The sequence below is a fragment of the Mastigoproctus giganteus genome, chromosome 14 (genome assembly GCF_048544385.1).
Source record: "Mastigoproctus giganteus isolate SK-2022 chromosome 14, ASM4854438v1, whole genome shotgun sequence".
NCBI lineage: Eukaryota > Metazoa > Arthropoda > Arachnida > Uropygi > Thelyphonidae > Mastigoproctus > Mastigoproctus giganteus.
This window is the reverse complement of record NC_143588.1, coordinates 45,742,608-45,757,810: the sequence shown is the minus strand read 5'-3', so window position 1 is coordinate 45,757,810 and position 15,203 is coordinate 45,742,608. Positions and strand designations below refer to the sequence as shown.

The window sequence follows — 15,203 nt, the reverse complement described above, 5'->3', positions numbered from 1 at the left end:
ACTTGATGATTCCACACATCTGTAAATTCGCATCATGGCTAATCTTGGAAATGTCATCACAGGATTTGGAAATAATAAACAACTTTAAATCATCAGCATAAGCCAGCAGATTTGGATTTTCTTGTAGAAGTGGTTGTAGAGATGCTGAAAATATAACACTGGAGAGAACGCTTCCTTGTGGAATGTGTTGTGGTTGTGTGAGAATAGCATGGCTTGACAGGAAGCATTGCATGTTGCACGCTATTTGTGCGTTTATAAGAATTGAATTCTTTAAATCTGTTTTGCATATCTTCAGTGCAGATGTTAAAATTGCATGTTTCCATATTGATTTTTATCCATTCCAAAGTCTGGTCATGCCGCAAGGTAGCTCTTGTTTTTATGCTTGAGCCTGAACGTTAAATAATTTTTGTACGCCTGAATTTTTTTTTGAGCTGAAACAGTGCTCTGCTCTTTTTATACTTATGTATGTTGATGAAGTGCCGTACTTCTTCCACTGCTTGTGGCATTTTTGTTTCCTTTTAAAGTATGGTTTTAGATGAGATTTGAACCACGGTTTGGATTGAAAAGAAAGTCTTACAAGTTTGGATGCCGACTCTAAAAATTCTGTTTTTAATTGATTTAACCATTTTATTAGTAGAAACGTGGCGTCCTGAATAGGTATATTTTGAGAGAATCCCATGGATATTCTTTTAGTGATTTCTAGAGGAAGTGGGGCGAGGATTCCCACAGCAAATTGCTGCTTGCAGTTCTATACTTTTGTGGTCAGATCTAAATGTAATATTGCTGCTACGTTTTTCTTGAAGTTGAAGATTAAGAGTAAACTAGATCAAGCGCTTGATTACCTCTTGTAGCAGGGACGTTGATATTTTTAGCTCCTAGAACTAATAAGGAGTCGGACAGCAACTTCATTTATAAATTATATTTGGGCAGGAGGAGATTAAAGTTGCCCATTATAATTATGTTAGATTGAGACTTATGAACAGTGATTATCCAGGCTATTACTTCGTTAATAATATCATCAGTAGGTCCAGGCGGGATATAAATATTTGAAGTAGGGAATCCTTAACTTAACCTGATCAGAAGAGAAATTCCTTCAAAGTTGTAGGTGTTAATAACCTTAATGTTGGATTTTAAAATAATTGCTGACCCTCCACCTCTTCTATTAATCCTAAATGTCATGTATGCAGTGTAGTTGAGATTTTTTGGCAGCAGAAAAACATCCTGAAGAGGCTCCTGCATCCATGTTTCAACTAAACAAATTATGTCATGAGTTTCTTGAACCAAAAGTGCTATAAGCGTAGAGTTTATTTTTTACGCTTCTTACATTCTGAAGAAAATGCTGAGATTAACATGGTGTTAGAAGGATGTTCGCAAGTATTAGGAGGAAGGATAAATGGTGGACTATGATGCGAACCCGGACTAGTATTCTCTAGCTATGCAGACAGCTCAACAGATTGAGAGTTAGACGTTATCTTCTCAATGGAGTTGTTGACAAAGCCTAGAACAGTTCCATAAAATGGCATGATGAGTAGACCATTCGGCCAGATATCAAGATTTAGATACTTTTGAAGAGCTCAATTCTGAAGGATGAGTAAGTCGGATGTTTGGTTTTTATCTTGAAAGCACTACACGGAATTTCCAGCTGCAATAGTAGCTGATCCAGCTGCTGGGAGGTAGTATTAGGATCTAGTCTGCTAACAAAAATATTATTACTTCTAAACATCGGAAGATTTCTAATTTTAATACAAGACTGCGTATTTTTTGTTCCTATTATGCTACTATATTTGTTTCTTCTGCGGGGAAACTTGAGGAGTTTGAAGGCAAGCTATTATGGGTAGGCACTTCAGGATTAGGATCAGATGGATAATTTTGAAGTGCACGTACATACTGCCAGATTTCTAATTGTGGTGGGTATCAGTAGCATGCTTGTGTCAACAATACTTTGCGAGGATACACGATTCTGCCCTTGGAGAGAATGAGACATAGAACTAGATTTGATAGATGGTGCTGCTGTTGTTTCTGGAATAAATTCTTCAGCATCTGGACCTGCAGCAACCTGATGAACATAAGGGCGAGGTATTGGAGGGCTCTCAGCCATTGCCTTTAGGTCAAGAAGCATGTGGTAGAATTTGCACTGTTGGTCTTCTATTCGAAAAAGATGCTATTTAATATCATCATTCTCTCTAAATTGTTTTCTCAACATTTGTTCCAGGGTAACAAATGAGATATCTTTGTTCGAGGATATTGTAGGCCGGGAGGACGGGTAAGAAATGTCCTCAGTTTGTGTGGAGGCATCTAAGCTTGACTTCCTTGTATGATGTGAGGGCTTGGGAGATGGTAATAAATTGACAGAAGGAGATGAAAGGTTGTTAGAGCTGCATGGGAGGTCAGCATTTGTTGGGGTATTCTGACAGTTTAGCTTATGTTGACTAGAAGGAGATTGTAAATTAAAACTTCCTTTGTTAGCTTTTTTACAGGAAGGACATCTGCAATTATTTTTTAATACACTTGATGACTTCGAAAAAATTTTAATCAATGAACATAAATTACAGTAAATGATACTGCAACTTTTGCAGATAACCCAATTACGAACTGTTTTTAGACATACATTGCATGAAACTGCTTCTTTAGGTGCCATGCTGAAGATTGAAAAAATTACTGAATTTCTTCAAAAGTATGGGTACACATTCTTAATATCTTGAAGACTAAGGTATCACAAGTACTTGTGGGGAAGGGGGGATCCTGTTAGATTGTCTCGTCATTTCCTCCCCTCCCCTCCCCTGACCACAGGCAAGGAGGGATACTGAGAAATTGCTGCATTGGTCTGTATAATTCTCTGAAGGTTAGAGACCAATCCAGCCAAAGCCCACATTAGAAAATATGGGTTTTTGGTAGTGGCCAAAAAAAACCTACCCACTTGCATAACACCAAATGGAATTTTTTCGCACATCTATCCTATAACCAGTCTGACAGAAAAAAAATTAAGAAGGTGTTTCTATTTTTGCTAGAGAAAAGTTAAAAAGACAACCAGAATATTCATAATGTTTTAATTGTCATATTAAATCGTTTTCCCCTTTCACGAGCGCCTGCCTCGCCCCTGCCTATAACCAACCTTATTCAATTTAATTTCCTCATATGTGTGTTCTCTGACTAATCTTGTTGCTCATTACTGAAAATACGGTCTAACAAAGTGATTATACAATGGTATAATCACCTTTTCCAGTGCTGGAAAAATTCCTGTAAATTTTTGACAGAACACCGTTGAGCTGTCCTAACAGTCTGCATTCAGGGCGATTCAACATTGGGCCCAAAGAAAGTTCAATTTGCTCTACTTTTTATTGTGTAGGCTCCTTTTGTTCAAGTAAAAGCATTCTGGTGTGTACATCCTCCAGAATGGAATCGTATTTTTGAAACACCTGAAATATGTATAATGCTTCTCAGTCAACCTCCAAGGATGGTGATAGTTCTCGGAATTATGCCCTTTTAGAAACGACGATTTTCATAAAGTATATAAAATAAAGACAATGCAATTAAATCGTCATGTGTGCTTGGTGACGTACCACTTTTTATTTAACATATACTACACGTACTGTTTTGCAACATTTATATTACTCTAGGTCTTCGATTTTGACACAAAAATGGTGATCCTCATGGCAGACGAGTCCTTCACCACATACAGCTTTTAGGGGAAAGCTCCAGAAATGAACACAATCTTCTCCTTCACCTATGTGCATTATAAAAACAAGATTAAACTGTATTAGTATTATGAATGACATTAAAAGAAAGGGAACTTACCTCCCAAACTGCTTACGAATCAATGAGTAAAAAGGGTTATTTTAAATTGGAGAACAGTGCAGCTTTGCCCAATGATTTGTCATACAGGGAAACACTGTGAACCAAGAGCTTGAATAGAAGGCTTTCGAATCGTCGTCACTTGGCTCATTATGGATGTTGTGTTTCTAATTCCCATGATAGAACTCGATCACGTGTGGAAATTTTATGCTTCTCAGGTTCAATACTGTTGATCAAAAACTGCATGTTTTGTTGCAATATAATGGTTTGAAGTCAATTTCATTAGTGGAGTGGACCTGTTGGCTAAATTCCGGTATTGGATATGTTCGAGGCGCCATATTTAATTTTTGTTCTTACGATGTATTGATTTCATTATATGATGACCAGTGCTGGAAAATACATTTTTGAGTTGTCTATGGTATATAAGGATTATTTTTACTGCCGCCGTGTGTGTGTTTTCTATAGATACAAGTTTTTAATTGGTTATTATCCTTTAGATCAAGAAATTTATACTATTGTTTTGTTCAAGCCTCAGTGTATATTTTAATCTCTGGTGAACGTTATTAAATTTTGAAGAAAAGAATGTCTATGGTTTGCTTGTTAGAGACTGAGTATTTCATCCGCGTAACTGTAAAAAGGTTTATTGTAGGAGGAAACTGTGTTCTGTGGAAGCCAAATAAGTGTCTGCAATTCTGGCCAGACACGATTGGAGGAAGTATACGACGAGAGCCTTGTTAATCAATTCGGCCCTGGAGTGATTGTGCAAGGCTCATGGGGTAGAATGTTTTTCGGTGTGGCCTGTGCTTGTTAACAGGAGAGACTGCTTCTACAGGGATAGGATACACTTAAATAGAAAGGGTTGCAAGAGTGTTTGCTGATGCTATCGAGGCAGCGTTAGGGGTTGGGGATTCACAGACTAAAAGGTTAAAGGTAGCCGCAGGCAGAGGTGAATCTTGCAATACTTCTATTATTTGAAAACGAAATGCACAAGGCATAATCCTTCCTTATGGGTTTTGGTAATTAACTATATAATATCGGTGTAGATACACCATAGTTAACCCATAAATTTGAACTACGTATGTAGTGTAATAGGCATCGTTTTAATTGTATCTCATATTGTGGGTGCCTTCGCAACGAGATAGCTGATATTGCACTACTTCAAATAAATAACGCTTCTCTAGTAGAGAAGACTACTGTTATTTATTTTCAGAGGATACCACCACCCAGACGATCATTTCGAAGCCAGTGGGCGGGCAGGTACCCTGGTAGTGCAACATGCCATCACAGTTGCGACGTTATATTCACAATATGAGAGATGCCAAAGGGTGTTGGCATCCAGTTTAAATAGATGGACAGTGCAATGCTGAGCCAGTTTGGTGTGACATAAATCTAATGAGTGCAACGAAATAGTGAACCAGTAAATCAGAATGTCTTATAATGGGTACATTGACTGGAACTTGTGGATTTATTGGATGATTGTTTTCTGCAGCAACCAGAGAGGGTAATACTCTTGATCTGGTTATCAGCAGTGATTATTCGTTTATTAAGAATTTGCAGATAAAGGAACCACTAGGTGGCAGTGTACTGATGTGCGATTTACTTATAGATATAATTGACATCAGGGATAAAAGGAAGGGTTTTTGCTTCCGTAAAGGTGACTATAGTGGTCTCAGAGAGTTTTTTTTTTAAATTCTGTATAGTGGGACCAACAGCAAATTCTAAATGGTTGTCAAATGAACTAATGAGACTCGTGGCAGAGAAGAAAAATGCATGGGATTGCATAATTAGGTGATACAGAAGCCTGTCTGCAATCAAGTCATAAATGAGATTAGGTAAACGATGCCAAGAAAAACAGCAAGGACTTCTTTACTTATATAAACTCTAAAAGGAATGGGATGAATCAGCTTGGTCAACTTGATATCTATGGTTCGACTGTTGATGTTCCTGCTCAGGTAGCTAACAAAGTGAATGAGTATTTTGCATCTACATTCACACATGAGAAGTTTATCAAACTGTAACAGGGTGTTAAATGATTTTGTAATAACTGAGAAATTGTTGAAGTTAAACATAAGAAAGGCACCGGGGATGGATGGGATCTATCCAGTTATATTAAAGGAGGCGACAAAGGAACTAAGCAAACCATTAGCCATAATTATGAGCGCATCCTTGGACTTAGGGGAAGTCCACACGGGCTGGAGATGTGCAAATGTATCCCCAATTCACAAAGGGGGATCGAAGGGTGACACGAGTAATTACAGACTAGTTAGTTTAACTTCTGTTCCGGGTAAAATAATGGAGTCACTAGTTAAAGATGCAGCAATAATTCAGACACAGCATGGGTTTGTTAAGGGAAAGTCTTGTCTGACAAATATGATACTATGATGTGGTTACAAAGGAACTGGATGCAAAAAATAATTTTGATATCATATACTTGGATTTCAGGAAAGCTTTTGACACTGTACAAATTGGAGCAAGGGTGGGAGAAGACAGAGAGCGGTAATCAATGGACGCTGCCTTCGTGGACTAAGTTATTAGTGGAGTCTCACAGCGTTCGGTGTTGGGCCCCTGTTGTTTTGTATATTTATCAGGCTTAGTGTCAAAGGTTGGCAGGATTGTTAATGGCAGTGTGCTACTGGAACAGGATCCAGGGCAAACGGGCTGAGAAGTGGCAACTGAAGTTTAACATTGACAAATGCAAAGTACTGCACCAACTGTGGTAATACACTTAGGGTGGGAGTAATTGCGCAGTCAGGTATGAAGTTTCTGAGCAATGCAAACCATGGGGTTTTGTCAATGGTCAAGCCACGCCTTGAGTACTGCGTACAGGTCTGGAGGAGGGGAACGACGCGGGGTTCTCTTACAAAGAGACACTTAAGTTCTGCAAATTGCAGCGGCTGGAGACTAGGTGATCTGATTGAGGTGGGTAAGGCCTTTTAATGGGTTGAGCACGCTGAATTTTGATGGGATTCTTCCGCTTGCTCAGATTACGAACTTAAGGGGGCATAATTTCAAATTGAGGAAAGACATCTATTATACAGCTTTGCGGAAATTTGCCTTGAGCCAGTGGGTTGTTAATTTCTGGCTGATGCTACATAAGCTCATGCTTCTATTACTATATCTGTTTATAAATGTTCTAGCCGCACCTGAAATGCCTGGTTTGAATAAACAAAGATCTGAGTGTGAGATATTATAAACGGAAGGTGTGGTACGGTGTTTTAAGTTAATATCACGTGTAAGCCGTCTCTTAACTTGATTAATGTGTACGGTACAAGAGGAAAGTATAGCGAATGCGGATTATCTGTAAGAAACGATACGCCGATGTGGTTTATATGGTCACTGTAATTTGTTGGTACAATATTATTCCTAATACCTATGAATTGTAAGGTGTGTAAATAAATTTCCCTTTTTACGACATAAGTTGTAACTTGCAATAAAATGTTTTAAAGAAAGAAAGCACGCAGTTTTCGATCCTAATTGCTAAACTCCACACATGATCGAGTTGCATCATGGGAACTAGAAACACATAGAGAGAGAACCCCAAAATGAACCAACTGACGATGCGAAAGCTCTTCGTTCACAGTGGTTTTAGACATTGAGCAAAGTGCACTTTTCTGCAATATAATTCATCAGATATTTTTAGGCAAGTTAATTAACAAGATTAAAGTATATCACACTTTAATACCGCCCATAATTAATTAATTTTATCGTCTTAGAGATGAAATTTTTTGTTTTGGCACTAAAATATACAAACCAAGGTAGGTTCGTTCATGGAGGCTAAATACCTCGAGCCTTTAAGCAATGTATCAAATTTAATTATAAAAGTCAAATTAAGAAGCTTTTGAAAAATACCATACCATTAGCATAAAATCGACCGTATGATGATTGCACATGGAGTCAAATAAGAATAAATCCCTATACAAGACAAAAGATTGGTTTGGTCACAGGAATACTCACCGAGCTGTTTCACACACATGTCACAACACCCACAGAATCCTCCCTTTTCTACAACCTTGCTATTTTCGGTTTCACAGGTGTCCATTGAGTCGCACAACACGTCATCACATACGTTCTCAGGGCATACGATACATTCCACTGCAGCCGCAAAACAAAAAGCAAGAATGACGTAACAGCACTTCATCTGCAACAAAAATAATATTTTATAAACTCTCTTTCTCACACGGATCAAATTTCTATATGTATTTTTTTACGAGTGTTAGTAAAATCGTATTCGAATCAATGCATTACCATAAAATCATGCGAGCCTGTTTGTTTGCAAAGATTGAAAGTGCAGTGCTTTCTGTAACGCCATTGTAACAGCAAGGACCACAGATACAGAAAATGTCATTCTTTATACCTTTGATTAACATCCCTATTAATAACGAACAGATTCACAGTGAGATAATTTAACTTTCGCGCTGTATAGCGTTAGGGACAGGCCTATGTTGAATTAAGTGATCATGCATTTTCAATAATTTTATAAATTCATTCTTCTCGAGAAAGGCAGTCAATGTTTTTTTTCTCTATTCTTAAAAAAATAAATTGATTTCATCAGTAATTCAGTGAATAAGAAGACGTTCCCAATATGACAAGCAAGATAGCTAAATCTTACCTTTTGGTTGTTTATTCCCTGTGCTCCAAGACAAATACGAAAAAGAGGTGGATCCTGTTATCCTCTTTTATACTCGTGAGAATTTTCTTTATGCTGCTGACCTCATCGTTCGAACGTTACCATGTGTTCAATTTCTTGAGAGAAATACTCCAGATGATCAAGTGTTATCAATAGGTAAAGTTTCAACCGCTCCATTCTTCACTGAAGGTATGTGTATTATAAAGTCCTCGAAACTCTCAGTGATTAGATCCAATCGATCGGCATTTTTATGAGTAATTATTTTTTCCCGCCAGGGGCGTTAAGAGCTAAGGTCCCCCTTGAATAATTGTGGGCCCGTGTACTCATAATAAAATAATTTTTTGAAATGTTAAAGTTCTCATCCTGCAGAATGTTGCCCTCTTAATTAATAATCGGGTGCGCATAATATTTATCCCTTCAATATGGTATAACAGGGTTTCAATTTCACACATTATTAACAGAAGCTTTGCTTCCTTGTATAGTTTTAAAAATTTAATACAAACACAGAAGAATGTTCGTGGTTTTGCCCACGGTTATGTTATCCTGATGGCTGCTTTGGCTACTTGTAGTTGGTGTTTTTATTATTCGCCAAATCTCATCTTGTCATAGCTGTGCTAATTGTCCTGTTAGCGTCTGTCAATCAGTCACTTAGATGATTTTACTATCTGTTAATGCCACCTGCTAACCAGTTGAGGCATAATCTTATTTGTTGTTGCGATATCTGACGATGCAGGCCTAAAAGAGTTCAATTAATGAACGCGTAAATTTTCGAAACAAACGAAATTTGGTTTGCTGTCCGAGTTTTTTTCTTTCCCCCGTTTCACATTTAAAATCTAAATTGGATATAATTGTCGGGTTTTAGTTGCATCAGCAACTCGGACCTTGGTGCTATTATGTATCTTCACTGGCTGATTTGCATATTGTGCTAGGTGAAAAACCCAGGGAGGGCCCTACTCGCTTCGATCGATGAAGACTTTAGAAATTATTCCAGTCGTCGATGAGAATTGAACCAAGAGAGTTACAAGTGCTGAAACCACTATATTGTAAAGGAGATGCAGATGGCCGTGGTACAATTATGCTGATCAGTGGGAAACGCAGATGCCCAGCTGAAAATTATAACAAAAGCTCCAAGAGAATAATCCCCTTACATGATGAAAAGCCTTCAATAGTCAGATAACCTCTAGCTTCACAACTGATAGAATCGGTAACAAGTCAATGTATAAGATATATCTTCTGAACCGAGACCTAAGTCTCCCCCCCCCTCCTTTTCGTTAATGGCGATGTCGTATTGTACTAATACTAAACATGTGATTAACTGCAGGCGCGCTTGCCAATATTCAAGCATCAATCGAATTTCGTCATCGTGGAGTTTCACGCATACTGTAACGTCCTCTGATGTGTTCTTAGTTTGCATTATAGCATCCTTTGTATTAAGCGCCTACTTCCAATGTAATGAAAGTAGGCCACATTCATTGCATATTTACAATATGCAAATACAATACAAAACCTTTTAAATATTGGTAAGCTTAGCCTATAATGGTCTGATGCGAAAAAACGTAAGTACACGCGTTTGAGCGATCCGGACTCAATCTCGAGTGACTACTAAATATGGTGGTGATCTTAGATTCTCTTGTGAATCCCTCTGACTGTGTGGTCATCCCAGAATATAAACAGAAAAATTATTTTTTATAGCGCATCAGCCAGAAAAAATGTCCTCACACCACTCACTTCGGCAACACTAGATGGAAGTTGATTCCAAGAATTACTTACTCTCTGACTGGATGCGAGGTATATGCAGCATCCTTTTTTTTTCTTGTATTATCTAAAAAAGAGTAAAGGTGCCATCAACATTTAGTTTACTTAACCCTTCAAAACCTCCATTCCAATAGATCTACCTCGTTCTTGAAATGAGGTTTCCAAACCTGCATACAGTATTCAAGATGGAGTCTAACTATTAGTTTGTATAATGGGATAATCCTTTTGTTCTGTACATCAGTGACAGAAACTTTTTCGATTGTTCACAGTACTTCATGTTGACCTGTACAATTGCCCCCTCTACTTGCGGGAAAGCCAACCTGACACTAAAGAGTCAATGGGCAAAGCGTACTCCTGTGAAAATCATAGTTCCTCTATAGCTTAAGCTTCATGATTTCAAATACATCTTTCGCATTATTTTTTACTAGCAGTTAATGAAACACTATTGGTTGTACCCTCCTCGCCATACGGCAAAAAATTAAGTATTCTAGCTATTTTTTACTGTTATTCATATAAAACTGCGCAGATATCATAAATTTTAATCTTTAGAAGCAATACAAAATGGCACTGCACAGTACTGGGCATTAGTAGTTTGCTGGGCCCCATTTAGCTTTAATAATGGTTTCCATAAGCTGGATGGTGTTGAGTTTTTCTGTCAAGTTTCTTCCAAGGGTTCTCATTGGATTAGCATCAGGTGAATTTCCAGGCCATGGAAGGATTGTAGTGCCATTTCTTCTTTTATTAATGTTAATTAAAAATTACCTTTTTAGCTGTGTGGCATGGTGCTTAGTCTTGATGGGAAATGGTCATTTGCAGTGTGGAGAAGCTGAATGTTTTGCATTCATTCATTGTCTTATCTTCCTTCGCGGATCGCCTAATCCATCTGTTCCGATCTCGAAGAGGTCTTCCTCTGTCTCTTTTTCCTTTATATGATGTATAAGCTAATTTATGGAATCTATTATCTTCCATTCTTTCTACATGTCCTTTCCATCTTTGTCTATATTCTATAAATTATCCATTAATTGAGTAAATCTTTAATTCCTTTCTAATATTTGCGTTTTGTATATCCTTTAACATATCTTAAAAATTTCATTTCTGCAGCTTGTATTCTATTAATGTCTCTTTGTTTCGGTATCCATGTGGGCAGGAGCAGCAGTGCGTAGCACACGCTTCTTGATTAGACCGGGGTTCGAGCCTGTCATCACCAAATACGGAGGATGCGGAAAGATCAGGGAATGACCACCGCATATCTCGGAGCAATATGGCCTTAGTTGCTAATGCTCCTAACAAACCAAATAACAACAACGGTATCCATGTTTAATTGGATACCGAATGGTATTGCCATTACTTTGTAAAATTTCAATTGTATTTCTTTCCTTGTTTTCTTAGCCAGAGTTATTTTTATTGTTCCACATATCATTTGAAATTTCGCCAATTTCTGGTTCATATCTTCTATCACATCCTAGATAATTAAAATATTTTATTGTCCTCACCGTATTTTTCTCCTTAAAAGCCATTGTTCCAGTTTTCATCGTTGATATTTTAACTTTATATTCTTTTGTTATTTGGTTTAATTTAAATCCTGCTCTTCGCTATCTTGAATAATTACTTGATCATCTGCAAATAATAGTGTATTAATCCTATTCTTTGTATTTAAATATATACCTGTATTAATTTCTTCTTTCCATTTACATATCATATCCTCGATATATATGTTAAACAACTTTAGTGACAAGCTACACCCCTGTCTAACTCATTGATTTATTATACTTTCTTCTGTTAATCTATTACTATTTTTGTTCCTTGATATAAACTCAGTATTATTTTTGTAAGATGCTTTGGGGGTATCCTTTATTACTCAATATGTCCCATAGTTTTCGTCTGTTTACTTGATAAAATGCTTTTTCATAATCTATAAATGCGTTTCTAAATTAAACTTTTTTCGTTTTAATATAAATATATTATCTGTACATGATCTGCCTGTTCTTCTATTAATATTTCATCAGAGATAATTTTAATTCTGTTATTTATTATATACTGTATTTAGTATGCTAATCCCTCTATAATTCTTTGTATCATTTCTATTTCCTTTTTTTAAATAATTTTTGCTATCTTCCATTCTTCTGGCATTTTATATTGTTCCCAACATTTATTAAATAAATTTAGTATCCTCTCTTTTAAAAACTTCCTCCATACTTGATCAGTTCTGCATTTATATCATCCATTCCTATTTTTTGTAGCTTTCAATGCCTTTTCCAATTCTTCCTTCGTTATCGGATCTATGTCACTAACTGGGTCTAACTGTATCTCTTCAATGTGATATGTTGGGTTTTTTCCACAATTCTTCATAATGGTTTTTCCATTGTTCTTCCTTTATTATATTTATTCTTGAAGTGTCTTTCTCTGTGCTATTCAAGTATTTCATCATTTTATATGCCAAATTTTGTCTTCCATGAACATCGTGTTCTATTGTGCTTATAAATCTATCCCATGACTCTGCTTTAGCCTTTCTTATTATATCTTTACCCCCCCCCCTCTTCGTTCTCTCTCCGATGTTTTACTTATTTCGTCTTTAATCATTCATTGTATTTTAAATAAAATGAAGCCATACAGTCCCATATCATTGTGGAAACATTGCTTTTGATGCCATCATCATGCAAACTGATGATGGTGCATCTGACTGTAGGGTAAAGAGATTTTCGTTACTGAGAACAACTTTTTGTGGTGTTTGGCCCAACTTACACTTTTTTTTTTATCATAGCTTTAATCAAAAGAACAAGCTTCTTTTTTTACTATAGGCTTTTATATGCCATTGAAACCACTCATCGGCGAACAGTACTGCTGAGATAGCAAAACGATCCTTTTTGACTTAACCTTTTGTAGAATTCTGTCCTCCCTAACAGAAGAAATCCTAGGACGGCCACTTCTAGCTTTCCTTTTTCCCTAAAACTGATATTGGTTAGTAATGCCCTCATTGTGCACCATTATAACAGCTTTACGTTTTATTGTGTTAATTCAGCCATTAGTCCAACCCTCTGTCATTAACTTAACTTTCACTGCTGCAATATGCATGCTGATTGGAAAAATGTTTTTACCTATGAATAGCAACTTGCAGTACTTTTGGTCAGGAGTGTATATCGCAGAGGGTTTTTATATCTTGTACCGTGGTTACCAGTACCAATCAGATAACGACGTTCTCGTTAGATCTGTCAGTGTTGCTTCTGATTGTCATTCGAATTTTAACCTAAAAATTATTTACATATTTTGGGTGCATTTCTTGGCAGAATGAAGTACTACGTTACTCATCCATGTCAGCCTGCTAAATGCCTATGCATTTTGCTTATGAAAGGGGTATCCTCGTACTTGATTTTTAATGCTGATACAGTTTCGCTTTCGGATCTGCAAAAGAATAACCAGCCATTCTAGTTCTCGACGGCTGCATTATAGGTCGCTGCTCAATTAATAACCTATAATGGGAGTGGATTGTCGAAGTCTTCCTTGTGTAGATATGCAAACATTTCTCTGAAATAACGTATTTAATATTCATATCTATAAAAAGTTGCGTATTGGATGCCTATTGTAGGCGTGACATGTGTCGATGTCAATGATGAACGGTGACCTTCATCACCCTGATGAAACTTGACAAACAGCAGTTATCTTATAAAATGTCACCTTCTTGGCAGAGCGAAAAGTTCATTTCGGGCTTCAGCATCAAATAAATGTAGGATAGCGTTACAGCTGGTTGTGTATAATAATTTCAACAATACTGCCATATACTGAGGCTGAAGATTTAAAATATTCACCATTCGCATCGCTAAATAAATAAATCATGATTGCAAATACTTTAGATTGATTTTCCCTTCAGATTATGGAAGGCATTCTTGGCGTTTCTGTTTTTACTAGCTGCGATCTCCATCTTTGCGTGATTTGCAATAATAAAACCCAAAGAGACAATCTAGCATCTTTGGAAACTCTGCTGGCCATGCTGATGTTTATAATTTTGACCAACGGCGAATAAAACTTCATAAATATCATTTTATTCAAACAGCCAACAAGCTAGATGGGTGTATTACATAACCCATTGTCATACTGCAGTTTTAACTTAATGTAATGGGTTACTTGCAATAAAGATTTCTCTCTCCATTAATATGACTTGACCCAGGTTTTCAAAATGGATTCTGTGAGATTTTTAATGATAAATGATTTTACGTTTTTTTCCTTTAGTGTAGAGGGGGGCAGACAGCATCTAAAAAAAAATCTGCGATAAGGGTTTTTGAGATATTAGGGCGGGTTATTATAATTACATTTTAATCTGTCTAGAGCAGTGGATCCTAAAGTGTGATTAGGAGCACCCTGGGGTTCTACAAATGTTATTTTTAAAATTTAATCTGTAAACATTTATTATTGTTACAAAATTTGAAAAACCCCCAACAGACTATAAAATCATATCAGTACCCAGGGGTCCCGGGGAAAACAATCTGAATAGGTCGGACCCTATTTACAGTTCCTTCTCCACAACAGTGATGCGCAACCATTTTTTGAGGGAATTGGATATTTTCTTTGAAACTTTACTAATATAAATACAATAACAGCTTAATACTAGTACAGAAAAACAAGCTTTTTAAATTATCAACAGTTAGAACTCATATATGAAGCCGTACCTTGACATCGGCAATATCTGTTGCGTAGCAGGAACTTTCAGGGCAAGAGAATTCTTTATTTAGCGCAGTACTAATGTAAGCAGCGTGGAAACGACACTGACGACATCTGTTATGTATTCTTACAGGCTGAGACGGGCAGCATGCGGCTCTGCTCTCCAATGTACAGGACGATAAGCCAACCTTTCCCCGCACCACCAAGGATACATACAGGATGTTTCATGCCATGTGGGTTACTTTTTATGACTGAAAATCCAGTCATTTTTAAAACTCGAACAGCCGGGTAAACTATTCAGAATTAGATACTTGTTTTCAGGTTTTATCACATAAATGGTCTGAGCCTTTACTTTTTAGCCCGTATCAATCAATAA

General features: G+C 36.9%; 1 protein-coding gene across 1 annotated transcript; it reads right to left on the bottom strand.

Annotated features, from left to right (window-relative positions):
* Nucleotides 1-3,535: 3,535 nt before the first annotated feature.
* On the bottom strand, nucleotides 3,536-14,959 carry LOC150075104 (uncharacterized). Its single transcript, XM_090388940.1, has 3 exons — nucleotides 14,836-14,959; nucleotides 7,747-7,930; nucleotides 3,536-3,724 (listed from the first exon to the last, which is right to left on the bottom strand). Exons 2-3 carry the CDS (start codon nucleotides 7,928-7,930, stop codon nucleotides 3,609-3,611), a joined length of 300 nt encoding a protein of 99 aa, XP_090245066.1. The 5' UTR covers nucleotides 14,836-14,959; the 3' UTR covers nucleotides 3,536-3,608.
* Nucleotides 14,960-15,203: the final 244 nt, after the last annotated feature.